We start from the raw sequence: 24,714 nt of genomic DNA, 5'->3' as shown, positions 1-24,714 counted from the left end.
TGAGTTCAGGCTTTGCACATATTTATTTATTTATTTATTGGTACAGAAGGCTTTATAAAATTCCACAATCCCAGGGATTGTGCTGAGGGGCTACAATCCCCTAAGCAAAATTACAGCCTGTAATCTAATCATTTTTTTATATTTACAATAAGTCTCTTTCTTTAATGGTTGCAAAAAGTCTTCAAATCTTGATCTACCTGAGTGCAGAGTTTTGTTTTTTTTTTTATATTTACAATAAGTCTCTTTCTTTAATGGTTGCAAAAAGTCTTCAAATCTTGATCTACCTGAGTGCAGAGTTTTTGATGAAATGGAGATACACAAAGTGAGCTGTTCATAGCAATGCCTCATGCTTAAAATTTAGAATAAGCCCATTTAAATTTCAGCAGTGCCAGCTATTTCACTGCAGATCATTTGAGCAGAAGCATTTAGCTGATGTGTCTTTCTTCAATCTCCTATTCCTAACTCTGTTTTTGGTGGCCTTGTCCCTGTTACCCAGGCTTCCAGCTCCCCCACATTCTTGCAATAGCACAATGTCTTGTCTGTGCAGTAAAGCTTCAGTCTATGAAAAACTGAAAAAGCATAGCATCAAAACAAATGCTGTAGGACTGTGATGTTGGGTGTATGCAATTTTAGTAATAGTAAAAATTTAATAATATTTAAACAATAGAAATTATAGGGGCTTCAATGTTAATAATAATTAAATTGAACAATTAACTCTTTCTAAAATCTGAAGTTTAGTTTTAGTCACGTTGCAGAATTATATCCAAAGTACCTGAGAGAATGATCTCCTATGGCTATTGTCTGGGCTGTAGTATGGCCTGAACCCCCATGAGATGCTATAAGTGACAGGCAATGGACAACACCGTGACCCTAGCCCGCTGTCTCACAAGGGTCATTTTTATCCCAACTCACCCACCTTAAAAGTTTCTGCACCACTGAAGTTTTTTACAACTGCATCCAGTACTCCTTAATTTTGCTGATCATTAATAGAGACAAAGCAAGAGGAATTACATCAGTCAGTCTGTTTTTTATTTTTAAATACAAATTAATGCAAGTATCTCTGTTAATAGTGGCAAATTGCTAGCATCTTTTGTTTTAATTTTTTCTTAATAACATAAAACAGAAAATTCTTTTTCAGCCTCTCTTCTGATTAACTGTGGGGATCACACAACAGAAAAATAGTGTCTATATGTGTGAGACCCTATAAGAAAATATCATACTTTGGCATAGATGGTTTCAAGTTTATGTTCTTAACTGGAATGGAGCTGATATCCCAAAGTCTGTTGCAGTGCCATGTAGCAACTTCTTTCATTTGACTAGAATAGCATTTACCTACATTCATCCATGGGAAAGAGTAAAACCTGGTTAGAGGCTCTCTGCAAAATGGTTCCACTCACTTCCAACTATGTCATTAGATCTTTGGTAGAAGCCACCTCCCATCATCAGAAGCTATCACACTAAAACAGATACTGGTAGAAGAGGGAACCTTTGAGTTGTCCCTTTCTGCTTAAGTACAGAAACATTTGGTTTAAACAGCTTTCTATACTGGGTTACTTTATCTAGCTGCCTTTGCTCAATAGCAAATGAGAAGTGCCCAAATGATCTCTTTTTCTGACTTTATTAGACAAGTATTAACCTTCTGCAGGGGAGCAGTGTCAAAAACTTGGGAGTAGTGACATTTCAACTGGCACTATTTCTTTGGTGACCATCCAACCATCTCTCCTTTAAGAGAACATTTCAACATCATGGACTCTTCAAATATTGTCATAGGCTGAAGAGCAAGACTGTTAGATCACATTGTGGGCTTCATGTAACAATCAGCAATCAGCTATTAGAAGTAATCCTACTTCAATACTAAACCTACTCTAAATTTCAGTTTTAACCTGGAATAATTAATGGCTCTCATATGAACATTGTACTAAAGCAGATTTATAGAACTCTGTGTTGTCCACAAACTCCTGCACGTAAGGGCAGTTTTCATCTGCACAATCACCATTCTTTCCTCCATGTTAGTTATTGCTTTTGATCATAACATGGACCTTTCATCCACTTTCTTATGCACCCCACAAATATGGTAAGTACCAATGTCATATCACAGAATCACAGAATCGTAGGGGTTGGAAGGGACCTCAAGAGATCATCGGGTCCAACCCCCCTGCCAAAGCAGCTCCCCAGCTCATGTTGCACAGAGAGGCATCCAGACAGGTCTTGAATATCTGCAGAGAAGGAGACCCCACCACCTCCCTGGGCAGCCTGTCCCAGGGCTCCGTCACCCTCACTGTGAAAAAGTTCTTCTGCATGTTGGTGCAGAACCTCCTGTGCTTCAACTTGCAGCCATTGCCCCTTGTCCTGTCCCCACAGACCACTGAAAAGGGGCTGGCCAATTCCCCCTGCATTCCCTGCTTCAGATAATTATAAACTTTACTTAGATCCCCCCTTAGTCTTCTTTTCTCAAGACTGAACAGCCCCAGCTTATTCAGCCTTTCCTCATAGGGGAGATGCTCCAGGCCCTTAATCATCTTTGAAGCCCTTCTTTGGACTCTCTCCAGGAGATCCCTGTCCTTTTTATACCAAGGAGCCCAGAACTGGACACAATACTCCAGGTGGGGCCTGACCAGGGCAGAGTAGAGGGGGAGGATCACCTCCTTCGACCTGCTGGCCACACTCCTCCTGATACACCCCAGGATCCCATTGGCTCTCTTAGCCACCAGGGCACACTGCTGGCTCATGGCCAACCTGTCATCTACCAGGACCCCCAGGTCCTTCTCCACTGAGCTCTTCTTCAGCAGGTCATCCCCCAGCCTGTACTGATACAAACGGTTGTTCCTGCCCAGGTGCAAGACTCTACACTTGTTTTTGTTGAACTTCATCTGGTTTCTCCCTGTCCAGCTCTCCACCCTGTCCAGGTCTCGCTGGATGGCAGCGCAGTGTTCCTGCGTGTCAGTCACTCCTCCCAGCTTTGTATCATTGGCACTTGCTGAGGGTGGATGCTATTCCCTCATCAAAGTCGTCAATGAAGATATTAAACAGGACTGAAAGAGCTCATGGTGGAAAACATATCACTGCCACAGCAGTTTCTATTGCTGCGTGGTTTTCTACATCCTATGAATTCCCAAACTCTTCTGGAATTCTTGTATGCAGGTCCTGCTGTACACTACTTGTATACCACTGGGCTAAGGTACTACCTGATTATTTTATGCCGCTTCTTTTCTTTTTCCCTCCCCTCCTCCCAAAGTAAGTATGGCCACTGGCAGACAGAACCTACAACCCCTTAAGGTCCCACCTACCCTTTTGTACAAAACATTTAGTAACACAGTGGTACTTTTGAGGGTGTGATGATGCTTTCGTTGTATCCGTATCACAAAAGATCCTATTATTCATCACTAATTATAATACCTGTCAAGTTTAATATGCAAGTATTTCCCTTTCTGGAAATGGTTATCCAGCTTCCTTTCAGGGATGTAGAGTAAATTAAAGTAAGTGACAGAAACAGTCCCTATCAGTGGTGTCACTTAAATGCTATTACAACTCTCAGTAAGGTCAGTGAAATGATTGCTGAAGAAAGAGCGAGTCAGACCTGAGAGTCATTTATATTAACATGTAATATGGTGGAGCATGGTTTGGGTTTGCCCTTGAGTGTGCATGTTTGTGTACAAGTCACCTTTCAGCAGGTCTATAGACTGAAATAACTTTCTGAGTCTCTATATTCTCTCATTAAAACAAAGCCATCTGTCCAACTTGTCTAACCTTTTTTTCAGATGCCTCTGGTGTTAATCTTCTAACCCCTAGCTCTGCTAAGGGATCTGTCTGGAATGACTGACATTCTGGCATTCCTCATGCATCTTGAATTTCGAAGCGTAGTGTTTTGGCAAGTGGTTTGATTTAGTTCTGAAGGTTTTTATACTAAATAATGTGGTGGAAGGTGACATGATCCTTGAAAGATTCTTAGGCTGGGGTTAAGGAGGCGGGTGAGGGAGAAGGAAGGTGAGAAGTTAAAAAGTTTGAGAAGGAATATACTGAGAATAAGCTTTCTCTCCAAAATGTGGAACTGGCTTTAATCAAAACCTTCTGGTTGAGCTGTTAGAAAATAAAGCAAAAAAATCCTATCTGTGCTAAGAATTTATTGGCTTCTTAGGACTATAAGCCACGGTAAACAATAGATGCATTCACAAAGTATTTTTTTAATACGTATTTCATGTGGTGAAGGAAGATTTTATGTCCTTGCAAGAGAGGTAGTATTTCAGCTTAGTATTTGGTGGTATTTTATTATTCTACCTGAGTAGAATTTTGATTAGAGGTTGCTATCTCAGCAGTGTTAAGTACTTTTATACATTTTGAAAGAAAGCCTTTGTGTGTGGGTAGATGGTTCTTACCTTTTCTTAAGCCTGTCTCTGAGGCACTGATAACGCTCGGATATTTTTTTAATAATGCTTCCAGTTCCTGCTCTTTACAACATCTTCTAATTGATGTTATTAAGAGGATAATACATTTTGGTGACTAATCATAACATATCTATTAGAATAATTAATCAATCTTCTCACACTGGATTTCAAAATCTACTTCTTTAAATCCAGTCTTTTGGTACAAGAAGGATCTGTATTTCCAGCTTTTTCACCAAGTGTATTTGCAAATAACTTTCATACAATAAATTCTTCTGACTTCATTCCTCTTAGGTGATTGTCAAGATTTTGCTGACTCTTACCTCTTTATATGTGCAGAAGTATTCCTGATAGAGACAAGAATCTTTGAAGAACATCTTTGCAATGATGAATCATAGGAAGAAAATGGAGGGGGGAGGGATGGTCAAAATATTGCAAACTGTTCGGTTTCATAAAGTGCTGATATTTCTTCCCCACTCAGAGAAGAATAATTCAACAGCCAAGTAACTGTAGCTGAGGAGTGGGGTCTATGCTTGCGTGGTTCTGTTAGTGCTTAAACCCATGTCTTTCACAGTATCCTCACCTAACATGGAAAAACTTGAAAAGCTCTAAAGCTTTTTAAACTCAAGTAGATTTTTTTTCCAAGTTAAATATTACTGCTATTTCAGTTTCAAAGCCTGGGGTTTTTGGTGGTTTTTAGGGTTTTTTTTGGGAAAAAAAAACCCTCTAGTATCTAGATGAAATAGCTTGTTACATTTTTGTCAGTAATTAGCCAGCCATTTAATGCAGCACTACCATTTATACTATTTAAAATGTTACATATTGTCCTGCAGTATTTTCTGGTTTCATCAGTGCAGTAATCTCACAGCAATACTAAGAAATTCTGTAGTCGCTCAATATATCTATATCTAATTTTAGCAAGAAAACAGAATTTTACAAGTTCTTAACAGCATATTATTGATTCTAAACAATCTTGTTTTCACATGCTTTTAAGTAAATGTTTCTTCCTTGCAATAAGATTTTATTTGCATTATAAACTTGACTACAAATATAGTAAATTCCATTGTTTAATTTCTGAATTCTAAATTTCTTCTAGTCCTTTTTGAACAGAAGTTTTTGAGATTTTTTTGGAGTTAGTAGTTACATTTCTTTGACTTTACTGAACAGGGTATAAACTACATTGTTTATTATCAGATCAAGATTGTGCTTTTATATATCAGCAACAATAAAACATATTTGAGTGCAAGTTATTCTTAGTCAATGAAATCCTTCAACAGATCCAGAACAGCCCATCTCAGTCTAAAAGCTGCATTCCTGCATAGCTGTTTAAGCCCCCTTTCTGTCTAGAACAGCAGAGATCCCAGCCTGGCCAGGAATTTCAGTCTAGAATAGGCCCAAAACATCTGCCTTTCTTTCTGCATAGGAAAAGAAAAATCTGTATTTCAATCGAATTTTTATGTGTAATTTTGACGTTCTGGTGACATTCTAGAATAAAAATAAAGTAGTTGTGGGAGGAAACTCAGTGCAGTTATACTTTTATTGCTGGTGGGTATATGGATGTGTGCAGACATAGATATGCTGGCATGCAGTCCTCTTTGATTTGATAGATTACAACTAACTCTGAGAAGTCTTTCAGATTTTATATTTCTTGGCTATTGTTTTCTTCCCAAGTATTCTGCTTTTTTAAGTCAGTTTGCATTCTCAAAATGGTTCCCTGCCATGACTTCCTAGTTGCCTTCAAGAGATTGTGCTGCCAGACTGCCAGTTTTTTCCTCCTTGCCTGTATTCACACAGAAATTGGAGCGTTCTGTGCATGTATGTCCACGTGTGGCTATATGATATGTCTTGGGGAGAAAGTAAAGGCCAAGAGGACTTTTTCCTGTTTTCTTGCACCAGCAGTGATTGAAAGCTGCCTTTCTTTAGTAGTATTTTTATTTCCCAATATGTAGGTTTTTTTCTGGCTTAATTACGCTTGACTAGAAAGGCCTTTTAGATATTAGTGCTAGAAACATGCCTCTGAACAAGGAATCCTAACATGGATTTGCTGTGCATTGTAATTTTTTAGGAATGCTAAGAGCAGAGTCATTGCATTTTCTGTAGCTTTTCTTTAAAATAATTCCATTGCAGCATTTACCTCAGCTTTCGGATTAACTCTTTTGATTATATCTAGTTAAAATTTCATATAGAGCACTTGAAATGAAACGTCACTGTGAGTTGGCAAATGAACCACTCAAGAATATTTAGTCATTATCTCTAATAACCTTATCAACAATTCTATGGCAAGTACAATAGAATTTCCATTTTAGTAGATCCAGTATACTTTTATGCTTGAAGTTTTTCTGTTGCATAGGCACATACAGAATGGCTAAAACTGTTTGGGGGATATGTTGTTTTGTCTCTTGTGTGATTTTGTCCAATTTGTTATGGAAATGGGCAGTATTTGGTATATGCTATGTTAAACTTTTTTATTATTCAAAAGAACTTGTGAGGATCACCGTAAGAAGCTTTGTAGTCAGCCTGGCAGCTGCTTTAGGATTTTTTTCCTGATGGATTTTGGTTTAGATTTTGGGGTTCTTTTGGCAGATTATTTTTTTTTTTTTGAGGCTGTGTGTATGCATGTCAGCCTGTTATTTTGGTCTGCTGCCTCTATAAAAAGGTTTCCCAAGTCTTAGGACTGATCTGTACTTTAATCAGCCTGTAAATATGTGTGTGACTGAAGCCACAGAGGAGGGCTGACATTTGCTCTCATAAGTCCAGTACGGTGTAGTCTGGGTCTTGGAAATATAATACAAGAGTGTTTTTTTATAAAAAGCCCACAGCCTGAGGAACCATGCTCAGTTGATGTTGTGCTGCATATTGCAGTATTTCCTACATAACTTCTATACAACTTATATAATTTTTTTCTCTTAATTATGGCTAAACTGTTATGCTCTCTGCAGCACTGCTGTATGCATAGCACAAGGGTATTTTCAAGAATAGATAAGTCAATGTGACCATTTGGTTTCCTTCCCCCATGGTGAGGTGGGGGGGAAAAGAGGGCCATTCCTGTTTATATCATTGACTCCTTTTTTGTGGGTCTCTTGGGTCTGAAGCACACATATGGATGTGAAGTAAGAGATGATGGCCTAGATGATCACTGCATTTCCTAGTCCTCCAAGGAAAGAGAGAAACAACCTGATTGCTTGATCTAGAAAAATATTGAAGAAAAAGCACAAAATTATTCAAATGCATGGCAGGGTACTGCAGAGAGAAGGGAACAACCTGCTGTCTGTGTCTGCTGAGAACAGGACAGGATGTAATGGACATAAATTGCTAAGGCAGAGCCAAGACGTCAGGGAGACAGTAGGGGATTCATTTCGATCACAAGGGTAGTTAACCACAAAAAAATGGATTCTCTGAGAAGGCTATTGCATCTCTGGCAGGTTTTCAGAACAGCTCATCCTCTCCCTCGCATTCGCTTTGCTGTGAATCTCCATATTGCAGAGTGGATGACTTTGGGTGAACTTCCGTGCCAAAGCAGCCAGCCAAACCGACACTTACCTGATCCATGGGGCGTGCTACAGCAGTCATGGGATCACTGGGTGCTGTGACTTTTCACAGCTTGGCTTTCACAGCAGATGGAAAAACTTTTGGCTTGATTTTTATTTTTTTTTTAAATTTATTTCTCAGGGAGAGGATGATGGTGTTGGTTCTGCTTGTGAATAATTTAAATTCTGTTAGCATTTTAAGTTACATCGTTGTAACTAGTAGCAGTAAGGATACCACCATAATAGAAAATAACTTAGAGACACTATGGAAAGCCACAATCTCCATTAACTACTCAGTTTGTCACCACATTTCTTTATCTGTGCAGAGAAGAAGGTAAGAATGTTGCCTAAAGGACCTGTCCTGTATCTAGAAAGTCTGTTCCTTACTGTAGAAAGCTCTATTCAAATGAAAAAGAAATTATTAGGAAGTTGAAATTAGTCTTTCCTGTATTGAGAAAAAATCACTGCACTTCTGGTGTAATGGGCACTGCAAATTCAAAGATTGCCGAACATCAAGTTCTGCATGGCTGCAATAAAACGTTTAGCACCTAAAAAGCAAGTGTTCCAAGAAGGAGAGTCCAGCTCCTTCTGTAAGGTTCTCATATCTGTTTCAAAGTATTCAAGTTGGACACTGAACTATAAGATACACAGGTTATTCCTCATGATACCTTGTGGCCACAGGCATGGGTGGATGGAGTCGGTCCTCTTAGACTGATTTGTGCTTACAGCTCACAGCCTCAAGTTTTCTGCTGAGTGCTGCAGTCACTAAACCCCGAAAAGCCAGTGGGGCTGTCGTTATTTAGACTTAATCACTGACTTTCTTGGATCTAACCACTGGTTTCCCTCAGAGGTTCAAGTGGAGTTTAAGTGTGTGTCTGCCTAAATCTGGTCACAGCAGGACTCACAATGCCCTATGTCCCTGGAAAAAACAGCATAGGGATATTGTATAATGGCTGAGGTGCCTTGTGAAAGAGCACAACTAATGGCCTGGAAAGACCTGGGAAAAAATGGACAAGAGCCTTGCATGGATGCATTTGAGCTGCCTAAATTCCAACTTTGTTGAGCTTGATTTTTTCTTGGAGTACCTTTTCTGGCAGGTTCTACTAGGATGTTACTAGGACTGCTCATTTTCTTACAGGAAAATTATTCTTGTTTTTAAAACATCCAACTAAATTAAAATGTTGTTCTCCTTGCATTCACTGAACATCTAGTCAGTTTTAATTTAACTGATGAATTGATTCCAAGTTAGGCTAAGTTCACACCATACTCCAGGCATGTTGAATTTGGAGGCTGTGTTTTGCACTGCATGTTCAACTTTAGCATTTTTCTGCTTGCGAGCGATCGCATCAGATCAACGTAAACTGTTTTTCTACATCTCAAATAATTTTTGAAACGTTTTTGGAAGTGGAACACACCATGGGGTGGTTCCTGATACTTCTGTGGCAGAGTGGAATAGCTAGTGGGCTGTTATGTGTAGAGAACTAGTGAAGACTATGGGAATACTCTGTGATTGTTCAGTTACGTGAAAATAGCTGTTCCAAGGGGATTTTTAAAAGCAAAGTTTTTTCTAACTATACTTCAGTTACACAAGCAGAGGCTCTATCAGGGTGGGGGGGAGTGGGAGAAGAGAAAGAGTCCTTTAAAACACTTTCACTTGCTGTGTTATAACATTAACTATTTTGATGTATTATTGAATGCACACAAGGTTTTTATTCTATAATGCCTTTTTTCTCCACCTTGTTCTTGGATACTTCCACATAAGAAAGTTACACAACATACTGTTCTTTCCCAAGCCATCAATATTACGAACAGCACTTCAGCAGAATAGCTATTTTAGGTTGGGATTTGAGTTCTAGAGAATTATAATGTCTTCTTGATTAAGACACATATGTCCAAACTCATACCCCATAACCAAACTGAGCTCTTAGTGATCTGAATGTGAAGACAGTTTGCTTGTGTAAGTCAAGGGAAGTGATTCATACAGTTGAAAATTGAAGCTTGATAGATTACTTACTGTAACAATCCCTTGCGTTTTTTAGCTTTCTAAAGAAAGGCTGAGTTCTGCTTCATTTTCAGCCTGAAGAATAGTTCTGCCCTGAGAGTTCCCTCCTGTTTTTAAAACATGATGAACGAAAACATAAGCCTGAACTTTACCTTATTCTGGAAATAGCTAAATAAAGATCCAAGTCTGGTGGCTTGGATCTGTTTTCTCTTTCAGGTCTGTATTTGCCATCACTTACATCAGTCTCATATCAGTACAATTCCATGAAGCCACTCAGGTTGCACTGCTAGAACCATAGTAACTTGAGGGTAATACACTTCAGAAGGTTTTCCAGGGAGGGCTAAGCATCCCATGGCTGTGAGCTCCCTGTGAGTGCAGACAGAGCCACCCTGGTTTGAATGCTCAGCAAGCAGCATATTCACAGGCTTTTCACCATCATTTTAGGGAAACTAATTTGAGTTGAGCCGGTAGGAAATCATTCACAGTAAAATTCCAGGTTACTACTGCACTGTTTGTGTTTGCTGAAGCATTGGCTCCGTCTCTGTGCCTCTCTGACGTCACCCTGTGCACATCCCTGTTTGCAGCACAATGCCTGTACTGTACGTTTACAGGGGCGATCAGAGCTTTGCATGCTTTCCTGACTATGTGATTTGGAAAGTGAACAGATTTCTCTTTAAATTTTGAGATGATGATCCTTGAACCGGCAAATGTTTGAACAGTTTCATTAGCTTCTGTTAGGGATGATATTTGGGATTAAAAATTCTAGAAAGCTCCAAGTGAGGAGAATATAGGCTGTTTAGCTTTTGTTTCCAGAATGTAATGATTTCCACTTCAAAAAAAAGTCGATTTTTATATATGTTTCATAAGCAGATCGGTTACTCAGTGTGTTAAAATTAGGGAAGGACCTATAAATAGCATCCAAGGCATTGGCAGTCAATTTGCAAAACTCTCCGGTAACGAATGTAAACATTTGCAGTGGAAATGTTGATCTTTGTAGCTGGCAGTTGTCTTTCATTCCTCATAACTAGCAATACTTCCACTTCCATGATCCCTAGCTTGAAGAAGAAAATTACGTTTCCACATTAGTACCAAATCCATTATTTTAGAATAATCACAATGACATGTTGGAAGAGATGTGAGGATGTGTTCCCCCTACAAAACCTTTTCCGAGCTGAGAATAGAGAAGCCAGAACATTCCTGTGAAGATGCCCAAGTCAGTATCATTATGTATGACATTAAGTATGTTCACTAGTATCCTCCTTGTTCTTTTTTTGTTTGGTTGGTTTTTTAATTCCATTGGGGGAAATTCCAGTTCTGTTTCCACTGAACAAAAGGAAGTTTAAAAGAAAGAAAAATCTCCCTAAGTGGGAGTCTTTCACTCAAATTCTCCTTTCAATTCTCAGAAACCCCCCCAACCCCTAAATTAAATCTCCCCCCCAGACACCAGGGTGCTGCAGCGTGCAAGGAAAGAGCCGGGGCAGTACCTGCTCAGGGCTGCCTTTGTGTAAGTGTCACAATGGTGGTTGGCTCAGTTGTTCTTGTCCTTTTGCAACACATGTGATCCTGTGGCAGTAGGTTGCATTTCCAGGCGGGCAGTGCTTCAGCAATTGCATGGGATCAGCACGTTCTCACACGGCCAGCGTCACTGTACTGCTCACAGGTGGATGAACAAAGGTAAGACTCAAACCCACTGGCTCCGTGTCTGTCCTGGCATGGGAGCTGAAGTGTGTCAGTGAGGAGGGTAGCAGGTTAGAGGTTTTGCAGTTGCTTTTAAACCCAAAATTTTCTATTTCTGTGCTGCTGCTCATAGCTGGAGTTGGACAGTTAGTCCAGGGCTAGGAAGTTGTTGCTGAATTTCCATCTGCATCTCCCTAAACCAAACCCTGCGTAGGACAGGGCTGGGTGAAAGCAGGAGAGTTTTGGAGAAAGCAGGAGTACAGTTAGGAGAGTAGTGCTGTTTATGTTGTGTGGTTTCTAACCCATGGAATGTGGCTTTCTGAAGTGCACTGACTGCAGACAGTGACGCTTTTGCTCAGAGCTGCTCACAGTCTTAACAGCCTGAACAGAGCATCTCCCAAATGGCAGTCAGTCATTAGCTCTCAGGAGACACTGGACCCCTCTGATGGTCTCTCAGCAACTCTGCTGCTAACTGCAGGAATAGCTTGGAGACCTATTTGGAAAAAAACCCCAACAATAAAAGCCAAGAAATCCAGGTCAGTGAGAGGAAGGAAAAGGACATTCTCATCTGAGAGAGATGGCTGTGCAGGAGCAGAGGGATCCCAGGACTTGGATAAGTGCTTCTCAGAGGAAAGGGAATGCTGGGCTCCATCAAAAAAGGGAAAGAGACCTGAGGAGCAGAAAGGTATCTTTGCTGTTGACGTATGATTGTCCCATCCCCTTATTGAAGCAGGGAGTCCATATAAAATTTGTCTGACCTAGGCTACAGGAAATTCCTGGAAGGAGTCCTGGTTCAGATTCATGCAGAAAGATGTTGTAGCTGACATTCTTGTTATATCCATCATACAGCGAGAGACAAAAATGTAAGGGAAAACCCAGAATATGGCAGTTGGGTTAAGGATTACTACAGATGGGCAGTGTTCATAGAGGTCAACTTTTAGAAGATGGGTCATCGTTTAAAACATAGGAAAGGATATGGAGAGTTTCATAAAATTTCCCAAAGTGATCTTACAGGTACAGTGGAATGGTTTCTACATAGACAGTTTGTGGTATAATCTCTTTGAAAAAGGAGTCCAAGGGAATAGGCCTAAACTAAATTTTATCCCAAAATCTATGAAGATTAGAGATTTCTACCTTGCTTTAGAGCTAGACAATAAAGTCACCTAGTGATTGCAGCCTTTCATAGTTTTAGGTTACTGTTCAGATATGTATAATGACATCACATTTTGACATGTGTCGTGCTGGTCCTTAGAATTTCAGTTTGAGTAGTGTATTTAATAGAAAATGGCACAGTATGTTCTCAAAAGTATCCCAAAGATTCTATCTGTTAGTGTCAGTTCTGCAAAGATGTATTAGTTAACTACACTGCACAGGAATGAGGAACATTTCTTGTTAATTTAGGGAGGGAGAAAGCTTGATGACACATGCAAATGGCACATCATATATTTTAAGTTCTGTGTATGTCGCCTACACTAACTGCATTTGTCCTTTCAACATCTTTCTCAGTTTGAGCACCACCATATTTGAATTTTATGTGACTGTGATATTAATACACCTGTTAAAGAGAAAATGAATTATATAATTTTTTTTTCCAAATTAGCTATCATAGAATCACGGATGGTTTGGGTTCAAAAGGATCTCAGAGCCCATCTAGTTCCAACCCCCTGCCATGGGCAGGGACACCCTCCACTATACCACGTTGCCCAAAGCCCCATCCAGCCTGGCCTTGAACACTGCCAGGGAGGGGGCAGCCATAGCTTCTCTGTGCCAGGGCCTCACCGCCCTCACAGGGAAGGATTTCTTCCTAATGTCTAGTCTGAATCTCCCCTCTGTTAGTTTAAACACATTACCCCTTGCCCTACCACTCCAGGCACTCCTAAACAGTCCCCCTGAGGAAAACACTAATATATATGTGGAGCCCTGATGATTTCTGCCTTGAAATTACTGTCTTCTTTACCTGGCAGCTCTCACTGTGCTTAGGAAGGAGCTGGGCCAACAAGTCCACTGCAGGAGAAGTACAAAGTGCTTGTGGTTATGGGGGACACTAATTCTCAAGGTATTAGAAGCTGTGTTTACACATGAATAAACAACCCCAGTTTTATGCAGATACATTTACCACACTGAGACTGAGCCAGAACTAGAGACCTGCAACAGCTCCTACGTGAAGGTGAAAGAGGGTGAGGGCAATGAAGTTCAGGTAGACAAGCCTTTCTCTTCTGTGGTAGTGGGACTGAAGATCAAGGGACAGCTATCCACTAGAGCTCCTGTTTGACAAGATGTGAATGCCCTCAAAGAACAGAAGCTGCCTTCCAAGTGTGAAACAGTGTCAGGAGAATGTGCCCTCATCCCTGTGGGCCAACTTTTAAGGTCACATGTGTAGCAATGCTTGGTGTGTGGTTCCTGTAGTGCTCTGTTATGGTTCCCTCCAGTCTTTCCCAAGCAGCTGCTGTGAAGAGGATGATTCCAACGGTTTGCACTGAGTCATCTGGGTAGGGGCATGCAGTGCTGCAGTGCTTCTGGTGGAGGATACCGGGTTTAGCCCAGTTTTAAGTTGGAGCATGCAAGAAAGTCCTTTTCTAATTTTATTCTTCAGCCATGGCAGAAAATATTCCTCTCTTTAGACCTTTCTATTGGCTCTGAAGAGTCATACCAGACACAGATCTCCTTCATAGTAGTAATTCAGAAGTGAGCCTTTTATCTCAGGTCCAGTAGCTTCAACTTTTTCTCTACCTTCAGAACCTCCTGGTGTTGCAGAAGTGCATGTGAGGTTTCCAGTGTTCAGGCCCTACAGGTTGGCATATGGCAGCACCGGCACAAATTACTTTGCAAAGGCTGTGCTAGCAGCTAGTCCTACTCTCTTCTTCCTTCCAGCTCCTGCACTCTCCAGTAACGTTTTAGCCCCAGTGTGCTTTAGAGCCTCCAAGATGTTGCCAGCGCCAGGAGCTCCCTCACATGGCTTTGTGCTTCCTGCCTGGCACTGGGCAAAGAGGAGATCCTGAGCCCTACAGCAGTCAGACCCTGTTGCTCCTCTCCGAAATGCGCACTATCTTTGTATTTGCAGCAAGGACAATACAGCTCTGTCTCCAGCTGGCTCTTGCTTTTGCCTGCTGAAGTTTAGGCAGAAAGAGGAGCCAGTCAGTGCCGGCTCACAGTGCAGTTGTTGCCAGGGGTGCAAAGCAGGTTTCTCACTTTACTCCCTGGGATGCCAGAGCTGCTTTGTAGCCGGAGACCCTTTGTACCCTGCTGTGGATGCTGGGATCAGTTTAGCAATGGGTGTCTTTTTTTCCCCAGAGAGCAGTTATTAATAGCTTGGCAATGAGCAATGGCTGTGAACGTGGTGCGAGAACGTCCTAGTGATGGCAACGGGAGCAGAGCAAAGGACATATGCTCTGAAGTCGGTGATGGTGTCTCCCTTCATGTCCTGCAGCAGTGAGATACATGGATTAATTTTAAATGCATTGGTAACATATGGGTCTAAAATTATTTCATGCTATTTAGAACAAGTCCTTTGAGCTAAGGCTGTTGTAAATTCTAATTAGTCTGCGCTAATCTCCATAATAAGCAGCTATTTCTAATGCACATCTAACTGATGAGGTCTGACAGCATTTTCCACGCTTATTTATACACTGGCAGCAAGCTGGTACCGTGCTAGTGTCAGAATGTTTGCTCGGGTTACAAAAACTCTGCGTTTCCTGTGCTCTGTGGGGAGTTGGTACTTGCTGGAGGCTCGTGCCTGGCCCTGGGCTGCCAGTTTATGCCTCTTCCCTTCTATTTGTTTATGCAGAAAACAGGGAAAACTCCTTCAGCCGTTCCCGAAGCTCCAGCGTGTCCAGCATCGACAGAGACTCAAAGGAGGCAATTACTGCTTTGTATTTCATGGAGTCCTTCGCCCGAAAGAATGACTCTGCCGTCTCCCCCTGCCTCTGGGTTGGAACAGGCCTCGGTATGGTCTTAATCCTCTCGCTTAACCTGCCCGCTAGTGACGACTTACGGCAGTCGGAGCCGGTCATGGTGTCGCCAAGCGGTAAGCGTGCAGCTCTCTGCCTCCTCACCTCTTCTCGGTACCACAGGGGGAACAACCGCACGGTTTTGTACAGCCCTTTGGGGCAGAAACGTCTTGAGGCAAGCAGGGGTTGCCCACTACACAGCACAAGCGATGCACAAGCAATGGCTGCCCGCTACACAGAGCACACACCGCTGGAGAAAGGTGCCTGTGAGAGACCTGTGGCTTCGTGAGCTTTAGTTGCATTCCTTCCAAAGATTACTTTGTGACCGGGGCAAAGTTGCCTGCTTCTCAATGAGGGTAGGGAAATTAGCAGCATTCCTTCGTGCCGTGGCATCGCGGTCGTGTGTACAGCTCTGATGTAATCCTATCTGGGCTGCTCTGAGCAGTTTGGCTGCTTTGCTATCAGAAAGCTGCAGGGAAGCAGAAGGGACTTCAGGAAAGGAAACAAAAATTTTGGCAGGTTGAAGTACCAGGAGACATCCTTGGCTGAGTGAGTGACAGATGGCACAGCAGAGAGAAGAGAGGGCTGAGCGGGGTCAGGTCTGAGGAGAGGAGGTATGCGCTTAGTGTGTTTAAAGTAAAATAATGACAAAAACCAGGGAATTTGCAGGGACAGAGGTTTCCCACCTCCAGTTTGTTCAGAAAAACAATGTTGGAAGGTCACCAGATAACGAAGAGCAGTTTTACTGCTGGTCAATTAATACCTCTCTAGGTTATAAACGATAGCCTATCTTCATGGTATTCAATGGCATGTGTTACATACATTATGTGATATCAGCTGCCCGAGCCTTTTCCAGTACTGGCAGCCTGTTTGTTCATCCTCCTGTGTGGTCAGGAAGAACTGAGCAAGCGAGACTCATCGCTTTCGGTAGGTTAAAGGGTTTGTTCTAGTTCCAAAAGCAGAACTCACAGTGCTGACAGCCAGCTGAATTGTGGTGCCAGCGCCCGTGAGAGGGAATTATGTTTTGCAGGCACAGTTCTGACACTGAAAGGAGCCGTGCTGACCTTCGCATGCTTGGACTGCATGGGGACATTGACACATCCGCCGTATGAAGTATGGAGGGACCCACACAGTGCTGATGACAGTGAAAAAACAAGGAAAAGGAAGCTTGTCATGCATTCCCCTTCCTCCTCCCAGGATATGGGTGATCATCAATTTGCAGTCATTTGTTCAGAAAAACAAGCCAAAGTCTACTCATTGCCTTCCCAAACATGTCTTTATGTCCACAACATCACCGAAACGTCCTTTTTATTGCGAGCAGATGTGGTCACCCTCTGTAACAGCGTCTGTCTGGCGTGCTTTTGTGCCAATGGGCACATCATGACACTGAGGTACTTATCTAACTAATCTTGTGGCAAAACTAAGCAAAGAGTCGGCACAGTGCTGGCACGTTCCACTTGTGTTTGCTCTGCATTAACTCCTTGCTCAGAGTACTTAATGATTTACTGCCCTACCTTGCCTGCTGCTGTACCTGGTCCTTGGCCTGTCTCCCCATGGGGAGCCAAGGCAGCCGTGCAGCAAAGCAAATTCCTTTTTTTTTCATAATAACCCCCCACCCGTGGTAATTGATGGCTGATATAACTGTCATAAAAGAAAACCCTGGTAATTTGCTCAGTTACAGTAGATCAGGTATAGGGGAGTACAGAAAAACTGATGCACAGAGAGTGCTGTTTATCTGGCATGAAGTTGTGAGTCCCACTCGAGCCGTTTCAGACTTTCTGCTCAGAGTACCTGGTTTCCTCCCCTGTCGTCTCCAGCACTGAGCTGACTGGGCAGCAGCCCTGTAGTCATGCCCTCACCTTGCCGCACCCCCTTTGTATGGCTGGCCTGTTTAAATTTTGGAAAGTGCCATCCAAAATGGCAAACCAGGAGAAACTGGAGGACAGCAAAGGCGATGCTGGAGCCTTTGTCTGCAGGGTGCAAGCAGGGCCCTGCTATGCCATTTCCTGCGACCCACCCAGTCTCGTGCGACATGCACATCCCAAATCCAGGCAGTGGCAGAAGCCTGAGGGTCACTGAGTCAAGGCTGCTGAAACTTCTTCATGCAAGGAAGCAAAGGCAGCCTGGTTATGGCAGAACTTTTCAGCTTAGTGCTGCACTTGAGCTTTTCCAGTTATGAAAAGAATGAACTCAAACTGTTGGTTTAAAATGCAGCCTCAGAGTTGGGGGTTCCACGTGCAGCAGCCAGGGAGTAACCTGGGTATCTGCTTCTCTTCAGCTTGCCCAGCCTTCGTCCTCTGCTGGACATCAACTATCTGCCTGTGACAGACATGAGGATAGCACGGACCTTCTGTTTCACTAACGAAGGGCAAGCTTTGTATCTCAGCTCTCCCACTGAGATCCAGCGCTTGACATACAGCCAGGAGATGTGTGACAACCTGCAGGTAGGCCTCAACCCCTCGCTTTGCTGCCTTTGTGTTTGTGTGGAAGGGCCAGCAGCCGGACTCGGCAGGTGTAAATTGCCACGTGTTTGCTGCTGGGCTGCTCAAAAGTACGTGTCATGCCAGTCTGTAGTTTCTATTCAAAAGGCAAAGTTTTAAAGGGTTAAATAAGTAACACTGGCATTGCCAGAGGTGGGGAGGTATTGTCTAATAGCAAGGGTAAGGGTTGGGAGGGGGGAAGTGTCTTAGTCTTTAATCATTTTGAAGCAAAGGCTGTGCTGTGGGAGCAGGACAGGCGTGTCGCTCCCCGTGTGCCCTGGCTGCATGATGCCAGAGCTGCAGAGAGATGTCAGCAGCTCTGTCACTGTTTGGATGTTTTTGTGACAATGCCACCTTGCTCCTGTGCCCCAGTGCCTGGCCCGAGCCTAAAGCCTGCCCACACGTAAGGGCAATCTCTGCTGGCCCCATACAGCCCTGTGGGCCTCCAGAGCCTGCTTCATTCAAAAGACCAGCTCTTAAAAATGACAGAGTGGGAAGAGGGGGCAGCTACAAAAGGGGAGCAGCTGCAGCAGTTGTACCAGCATGTTTCCAATCACACAGCAACCGCCTCGGTGAAAATGTGAACTCCTTCCCGCATTTTTTGTCATCATTTTTTATTTTTAACGCTAAAAATATCTTCATACCTGCAGCTTCCTGGAGATAGGTGGGAGCATCAGACAAAACAGCACGGTTATGCTCTATTTTAATGTATTTTTAATTATTTACCTTTGTTTTTACTCGCATAATTGGTACTCCCCTTCTTCCAACATGAGGAAAGCATCTCCTGTTGTACGCTAAAATATAGGAGCTATAGAAATGGTCTAATTAAAATAATTTATTTTGAGCAAAAGGTCTTTGCAATGTTAGATTTGGGCTGGTTGGGTTTTTTTTTAACAATGAAAATGCAAATTAAAATGTCATTTGCTGAAGAGGAGGAATTGTGAGAGGTTACAGGGAGAAACATGAGTAATAAAGGGGGAAAAAAGAGGAGGAATAAGAAGTTCTAGGATATATAATTAGCAGTGAGCTAGGGTAGAAATATAGATAGAACTATAAAAGAAATGGCCCTGCCAGCACTCACTGTGCCCCAGGGAATAATGTGTGCTGCGCTGCTCAGCTCCCATCACAGCTTGGTCTGTCTTGAGTCTGAAGAACCACAGTGAAGGGCGAGCGCTGCGCACGCACCTCTGCGCATCGGAGAAGGGATGTATTTTGCAGGGCACCACTTCTCAACTCATCAGAAGGCTCGATCCATGTGTCTTAGAAGACAGACCTGTAGAGAGAGGCTGTTGGAAGCTGGATTTTATTTTTCTTTTTAAATTAACCTTAAGCAGCTACAATGCAGCAACCAACCGGAGGGACAACCGGCCCTTGGTTCTCTGTACAGCCGGCTGTAGGCTGCCTGTGTCGCGGCCTGTTTGCAGGGAGGGCGGGAAGAAGCTGGTGCACTTGTTCTGTGGGCACAAAGACCCGATGACCCAGCGCCACCTGCTTCCCTGGAGAACACAGCAGGCTGCACCAGAGCCTCCGCTGAGGCTCAAAGGGCTGCAGCAATGTTGTTCCCCAGAGCAGGTGGCTGCGCAGCCCCAGCGCTGTCCTGGCACGCAGCCTCCCGGGAGCCAAGTGCTTTGTGCAGCCCTGTCTGCCTGCTGGGGCTTAGCAGAGCAAACACGGAGCTGGGCAGCAGCTGCTCTCGCCGCTCGGACTCACTGGTTTCAAACAGTAACAAGGGCTGCTCGCTTCCTTTACCAGCCTTGTTCCAGAGAGCCCGCTGCAAGTACACAGAAATCTGAGCCCAGGATTTGTTTAGGTCGACTCCTCCAGGATCTGGCGCCGCAGCAGGGCCTTCAGTCAGGCTTATTTAGCATTACTGATGGCACTGCTGAAATGCACAGTGACAGCGGGCATGGCAGTTGTATGAAAGGAGATGGGATGTATGTGGTAGGATTTTTTTGGTTGGTTTTGGGGTTTTTTTAAAACAAAATAATTAAAAAAAGAAACCCCAAACCCACAAACAACCAACCACCAGATTCTCTGGCCTGCTGTGAGCACAGAGCTCAGGTATGCAACACAGAGAAAACAGGAAGTGCCTGCCCTGCTTGCCTGCGTAATCACTACAGCAAAACACATAATTCACTGCAAATTGTTTATTCGATTACAGCGTCGCCTCTGCAAAATGTGACCTTATCACTGGTGTTTTCACTCTGGAGTGCTTAGAAACCTTTTCCTCTCTGGTAACGAACATAAGTTTGGGGCAGCGGTAAACCAAGTCCCTTTGAAACCGTGTGAGAGTCTGGTTAGCCCAAGTATTTGCCTGTCATGAAACACAAATACTCGATACTGTACACAAACCAGCATCTTTTAAAATTCATTACGTAGAGCCAAAGCATGTGGCTCATGAATGCAAATAAAAACCATGGCCAGAGCTGCTTTCACCTCACTGATTTTTTTCATGTGGACTTTTGTCTGACTTCTTTACTAGGACATGCTTGGGGATTTATTTACTCCTGTGGAAACACCAGAAGCCCAAAACAGAGGCTTTCTCAAAGGACTCTTTGGAGGGAGTGGACAAGCTTTTGACAGAGAGGAGCTTTGTAAGTAATGTACTGAGTTGGGTTTTGCAAAAAGTAATTAATGGGATCCCCCCGCCCCTGTCAGCTAGGCCTGGCACAGTATACAAGCTTTAGATCTTGATGACAAAATGAAGATGGCATCATGAAGAAAGGGCAGCTCCTTTTGCACAAATGGGGTGGGGGGTGGTGGAGGAGGAGGGATGGGGATGTTGCATGGCTGCACCCTGGTTGCACAGGTGCAGAGAGCATTCCACAGGTGCCATCAGCACATCACACACCATCACCAGTGCAAGGCTGCAGCTCGAGGGCAGGAAGCACTGACAGAGCCATTGCCAGGAACTCATTTCTGTCTGTCTGTCCATCTCACCGTTGCAGTTGGCGAGGCCACGGCAGGAAAAGCCTCTCGCAGCCTTGCCCAGCACATCCCTGGATCGGGTGGAATTGAAGGGGTGCGAGGAGCTGCAGGAGGAGTCATTGGGGACTTGACTCGTGCGCGCATTGCCCTTGACGAGCGAGGGCAGAAACTGGGAGAGCTGGATGAAAGGACTGCGAGCATGATGGCCAGCGCAGAGGCGTTTTCCAAACATGCACATGAGGTAGGGGCCTGGCCCCACACACCCAGAACTAGGAGCTGTCACCCCTGCAGCTGGACCTTTGCTTCCCTTTGGGAACGTTGCATGGGGTTCTCCCCATGCCAGCCAGCCGTGTCAGGTTAGGTGCGCTTGTGTTACCTGACACACTGTTCTTCCTGCTCCCAAACAGTGAGAATGTCAAAAATAAACTTCCCTTGCACACCCCTCCCCTTCCTGTTTCCAGCACCTGTTGTTAGCCTTAGGATTTAGAGCACAGCCGTTTCCTCTCTCACCTTTCTCACCAATTCCCTACGATTTATTTGGGTTTTTTGAGCCACTTTGTGCTGCAGTTCTATATGCAGTAGGGCAGAAAACGGGTATGTAGATGTGTGTGTAGGAACTTCTACAGATCTTGTTGGGAAGGAGAGGAGAGTGTTTCCAGTGCAACACTGCAGTGCAGTGATACAGAATAGGGTTTGCCTGGAATAGATGCTTCTGTGCTTAGGGCTGGAAATGGAAAGCTTTTCCATCCCACGCTCTAAAGGCTGGCAATCAACTAAAGTGATTTTCTTTGAAGATAAAACAACATTTGAGAATATTTCCCCCCCAAAATGTACATCTTTCATTTAAAAATGCATCACATCTCCAGACAAGACCTTTACAATTTCATTGGCTTTTGTAAGCACGAGGAAAAAAAAAAAAACCCCACACAGAAAGGACATGCTCTGAAGTGCAAAAAGTTTGTATATCCAGGACGTACCTACTCTGCCCCATAGACAGGCTTCTTTCTGTAAGCGTAAAAAGCAGGTTCCTTGTTATTCCCACACCTCAGGAAACAATCTCGTGATGAACAGCAACAGCAAGTAACTTCTTTGGGTTGGTTTTTATTTTAAAATGCTGCAATTACAGAATTAAATACAAGGGCCCAGTGGAATCAGGACCCAGGGACACTGGTAGTGCCGCACTGCATTGCTCTTCCTTTTGCTTTACTTACCAGGTCTGTGACAGGTGGTAGGCCCAGGTCAGGCGTGAGACCTCGTACGCAGAGCAGTGGTTTATACCTGTTTCTTTGTTTCCTGTTTCTGTAGGTGATGCTGAAATACAAGGACAAGAAGTGGTACCAGTTTTAGACTTTGAAAGAAGCTGCTCGTGGCTTTATAATGAACACTGTTCAGGGAAGCGACATTCATTCCCAAATCTACCAGTCACTGGCCAGAGACAGTGTTTTTTTTTTCTCCTAGAAGATGTTTTCCTGTTCCAGTTACTGGATTCATCACAGTGGGAGACAAGGAGAAATCACAGAGACCACGAGGCGGAAGCCAGAGTCACGTGGGCCTTGCTCCAGCAGCTGGCTCAGGCAGCAGCCAGGTCTTTTTCCAAAAGGAACTCAACCATCACTGTGGCATGTAGTTTTTCAGAAGCCGTAGGTATGAACTGCGGGGAGTGCGTCTGGTTAAAAATACTCTGTACAAATTCGAATGTTAATGCACTTATAAACCTTTGCATGACTAATTGACATCTTAAAAAAAAAAAAAAAAAGAAAAAGAAAGCATGTTGTGACCGAATTAAAATGGGATTTATTTCTATTTTGAGGGGAAAAAAAAAAAAAGAGGTCAAATGGCAAAAATCTTTATTTTTTAAAAGTGACATTACAGAAAGCCAGTATGTTTCGAGCATGTTTGCCCCCATTCTCCACGCAAAAATGAGTTGAGCTGCATTTTTCTTACCTGCTGTTTATTTATTTCCCTTGGAAAAAACCCTCGCTTGAAATCAGCTCTCCAACTCCTACCGGAAGAATAAGGAACATCAAAATCCTACACCCCAAATTTACCAATTCTTCAAGTAGCTAGACAGGCACGATCTGCAGTGTCATTAAAACACAAGTGCAAATGGTTCATTTGCAGTTCTGAGCACAGGCCAGGTCATCCTTATCTCTGCTTTTTAAAATGCGCTGGAGATTGATCTGTTCCCCCTGACGGGGGCTGCGGCATTTTTCATCCCCGTGGTGTCGGTAGCGCTCGGTTGCCTTATTTCTCAGTGGCAGGAACAGAAAACCAGCTCAGGAGATTGCTTCTTCAGGTTAGGAAGGGCAAGATGGGAAACCACAGGGCTACAAGCTGGAGAGTCCTGTCAAGTTCTGCTTATAGGAGCTCCCAAGCAGTGGTTTTTCTGCGGTGGGCAGATGAAATTATGCTAAGGACTTGGTACAGTAAATGCTCCCCCCCAAAACAGAGGGAGAGATATCACAGCAGTGAGACACACAGTGGGTAAGTGGCAATTGAGTCTCTGCTCATGTTGCTGATGACAATTTGCTTCTGCTCCAGTGTGGCCAGTGAGCTCAGCAGAAAACACTCCCACCTGCAGCTATGGAAGAGAGTAAGACGTAGAATCTAGTACCTGTCTGCACAGAGTCCAAGTCCATGGGCACGCTGCAGCCAGGGCAGCCTACGGGACCCACGCTGCCACGCAGGTCTCCGGTTATAAGGTAGAAATTCTTCCAAGATTGACTTGGAAACAAGGCACTAAAGGCTTATTTACTTTCAAGTCTGGACGTAAGTTTCACGTTAGACGAGGAAATGAGGAATAGGTGGAAAAGCAGCATCCAGTGGCAGACACTGATGCAGGCAGGCAGCATCCCCCTCCTAACTGAACCATAACTTTACTGGTGTTTATATCATTCCAGTGTTCAGGTGAGCTCTCAAAGATTCCTTTCCCGTATCCTTCCTTTTCTTACAACAAATTGGAGCCCAGGAAAATGTGCAGTCCAAAAGTCAGGTCTTACTGGCAGCCCACCCAGCTGCACAAGTTGAAGGGCTGGAACAGATCTGGTTGTGAGTTTTAAATTCACAGCGTAGCACAGTGGGAATTTCATCCTTTACAGGATGTAAACACTTCTCTGGGGGCAAAATCAAAATGGTGGTCCTGACAGGTCTCGCTCAACTGGGAATGAAACTCAACAGGTCCCTCTCTGTCGCAGGAGAAACTGCTCTGTTTATGGGAACTGTGGAAACTATGGAAAATTGTTGGGAAAAGGTTCCAAGCCCAAGCTTTGCCTAGGTTTCTGCTGAGAGGTAAGGAACTGGAGCTGTCCATGAGCCGAGAGGATGCCTGTGTGTGAGGGAACAGCAAACTTGCCTCTCTGGTGCAAACAACTGGGTTGGGGATCTCCTTTCAGTGGCCATGTCACCAAGCCGGCCACTTGTGCGTGTGAGGAAGCCCCAGTGTAAGCAGGCACCGCGACCGAGAAGGGAAGGAGAGCAAGCCCAGGTTCTGGCTAAATGTACGTTCACTCTGCCTGTGCTCTGGCCTGTACTCTAATGTAGTTCCTGGGCAACAAAAAACATTTGGGGCAGCATTCAAACCCTCCAGCCAGCATAACAGACCCTGTTCTTCCCCTGCTCTGCTTTTGAGAAGCTAAGCATCTTCATGAACACCAAGCCAAGGCTGCACCGACACCATTTGCTCTGTACCCAGCTCCGGGCTCACTTCTGCCCCGAGCCCGTGGTGCAGATGGAAAGGCCACGGCCGGTTCCAGTGTGACACCAGTTCCCACTACG

The 24,714-nt window shown here is 43.8% G+C and overlaps 1 protein-coding gene across 2 annotated transcripts in view; it reads left to right on the top strand.

Annotated features, from left to right (window-relative positions):
- The window catches only part of STXBP5L (syntaxin binding protein 5L), a gene marked incomplete at both ends in the record, with an annotated part of 196,325 nt that extends 174,038 nt beyond the window's left edge, over positions 1-22,287 (top strand). For both annotated transcript variants that reach the window (XM_084276050.1, XM_084276049.1), the window contains 6 exons: positions 15,370-15,615; positions 16,569-16,923; positions 17,811-17,976; positions 20,495-20,606; positions 20,961-21,181; positions 22,246-22,287. In XM_084276050.1, the coding sequence (XP_084132176.1) occupies positions 15,370-15,615; positions 16,569-16,923; positions 17,811-17,976; positions 20,495-20,606; positions 20,961-21,181; positions 22,246-22,287 (1,142 nt within the window). The remainder of the gene's footprint in view (positions 1-15,369; positions 15,616-16,568; positions 16,924-17,810; positions 17,977-20,494; positions 20,607-20,960; positions 21,182-22,245) is intronic.
- Positions 22,288-24,714: the final 2,427 nt, after the last annotated feature.

The sequence above is a fragment of the Gallinula chloropus genome, assembly GCF_964237585.1.
Source record: "Gallinula chloropus genome assembly, chromosome: 1".
Classification (NCBI taxonomy): domain Eukaryota; kingdom Metazoa; phylum Chordata; class Aves; order Gruiformes; family Rallidae; genus Gallinula; species Gallinula chloropus.
The sequence above is the reverse complement of the archived record's forward strand: the minus strand, read 5'-3'. Positions and strand labels throughout refer to the sequence as shown.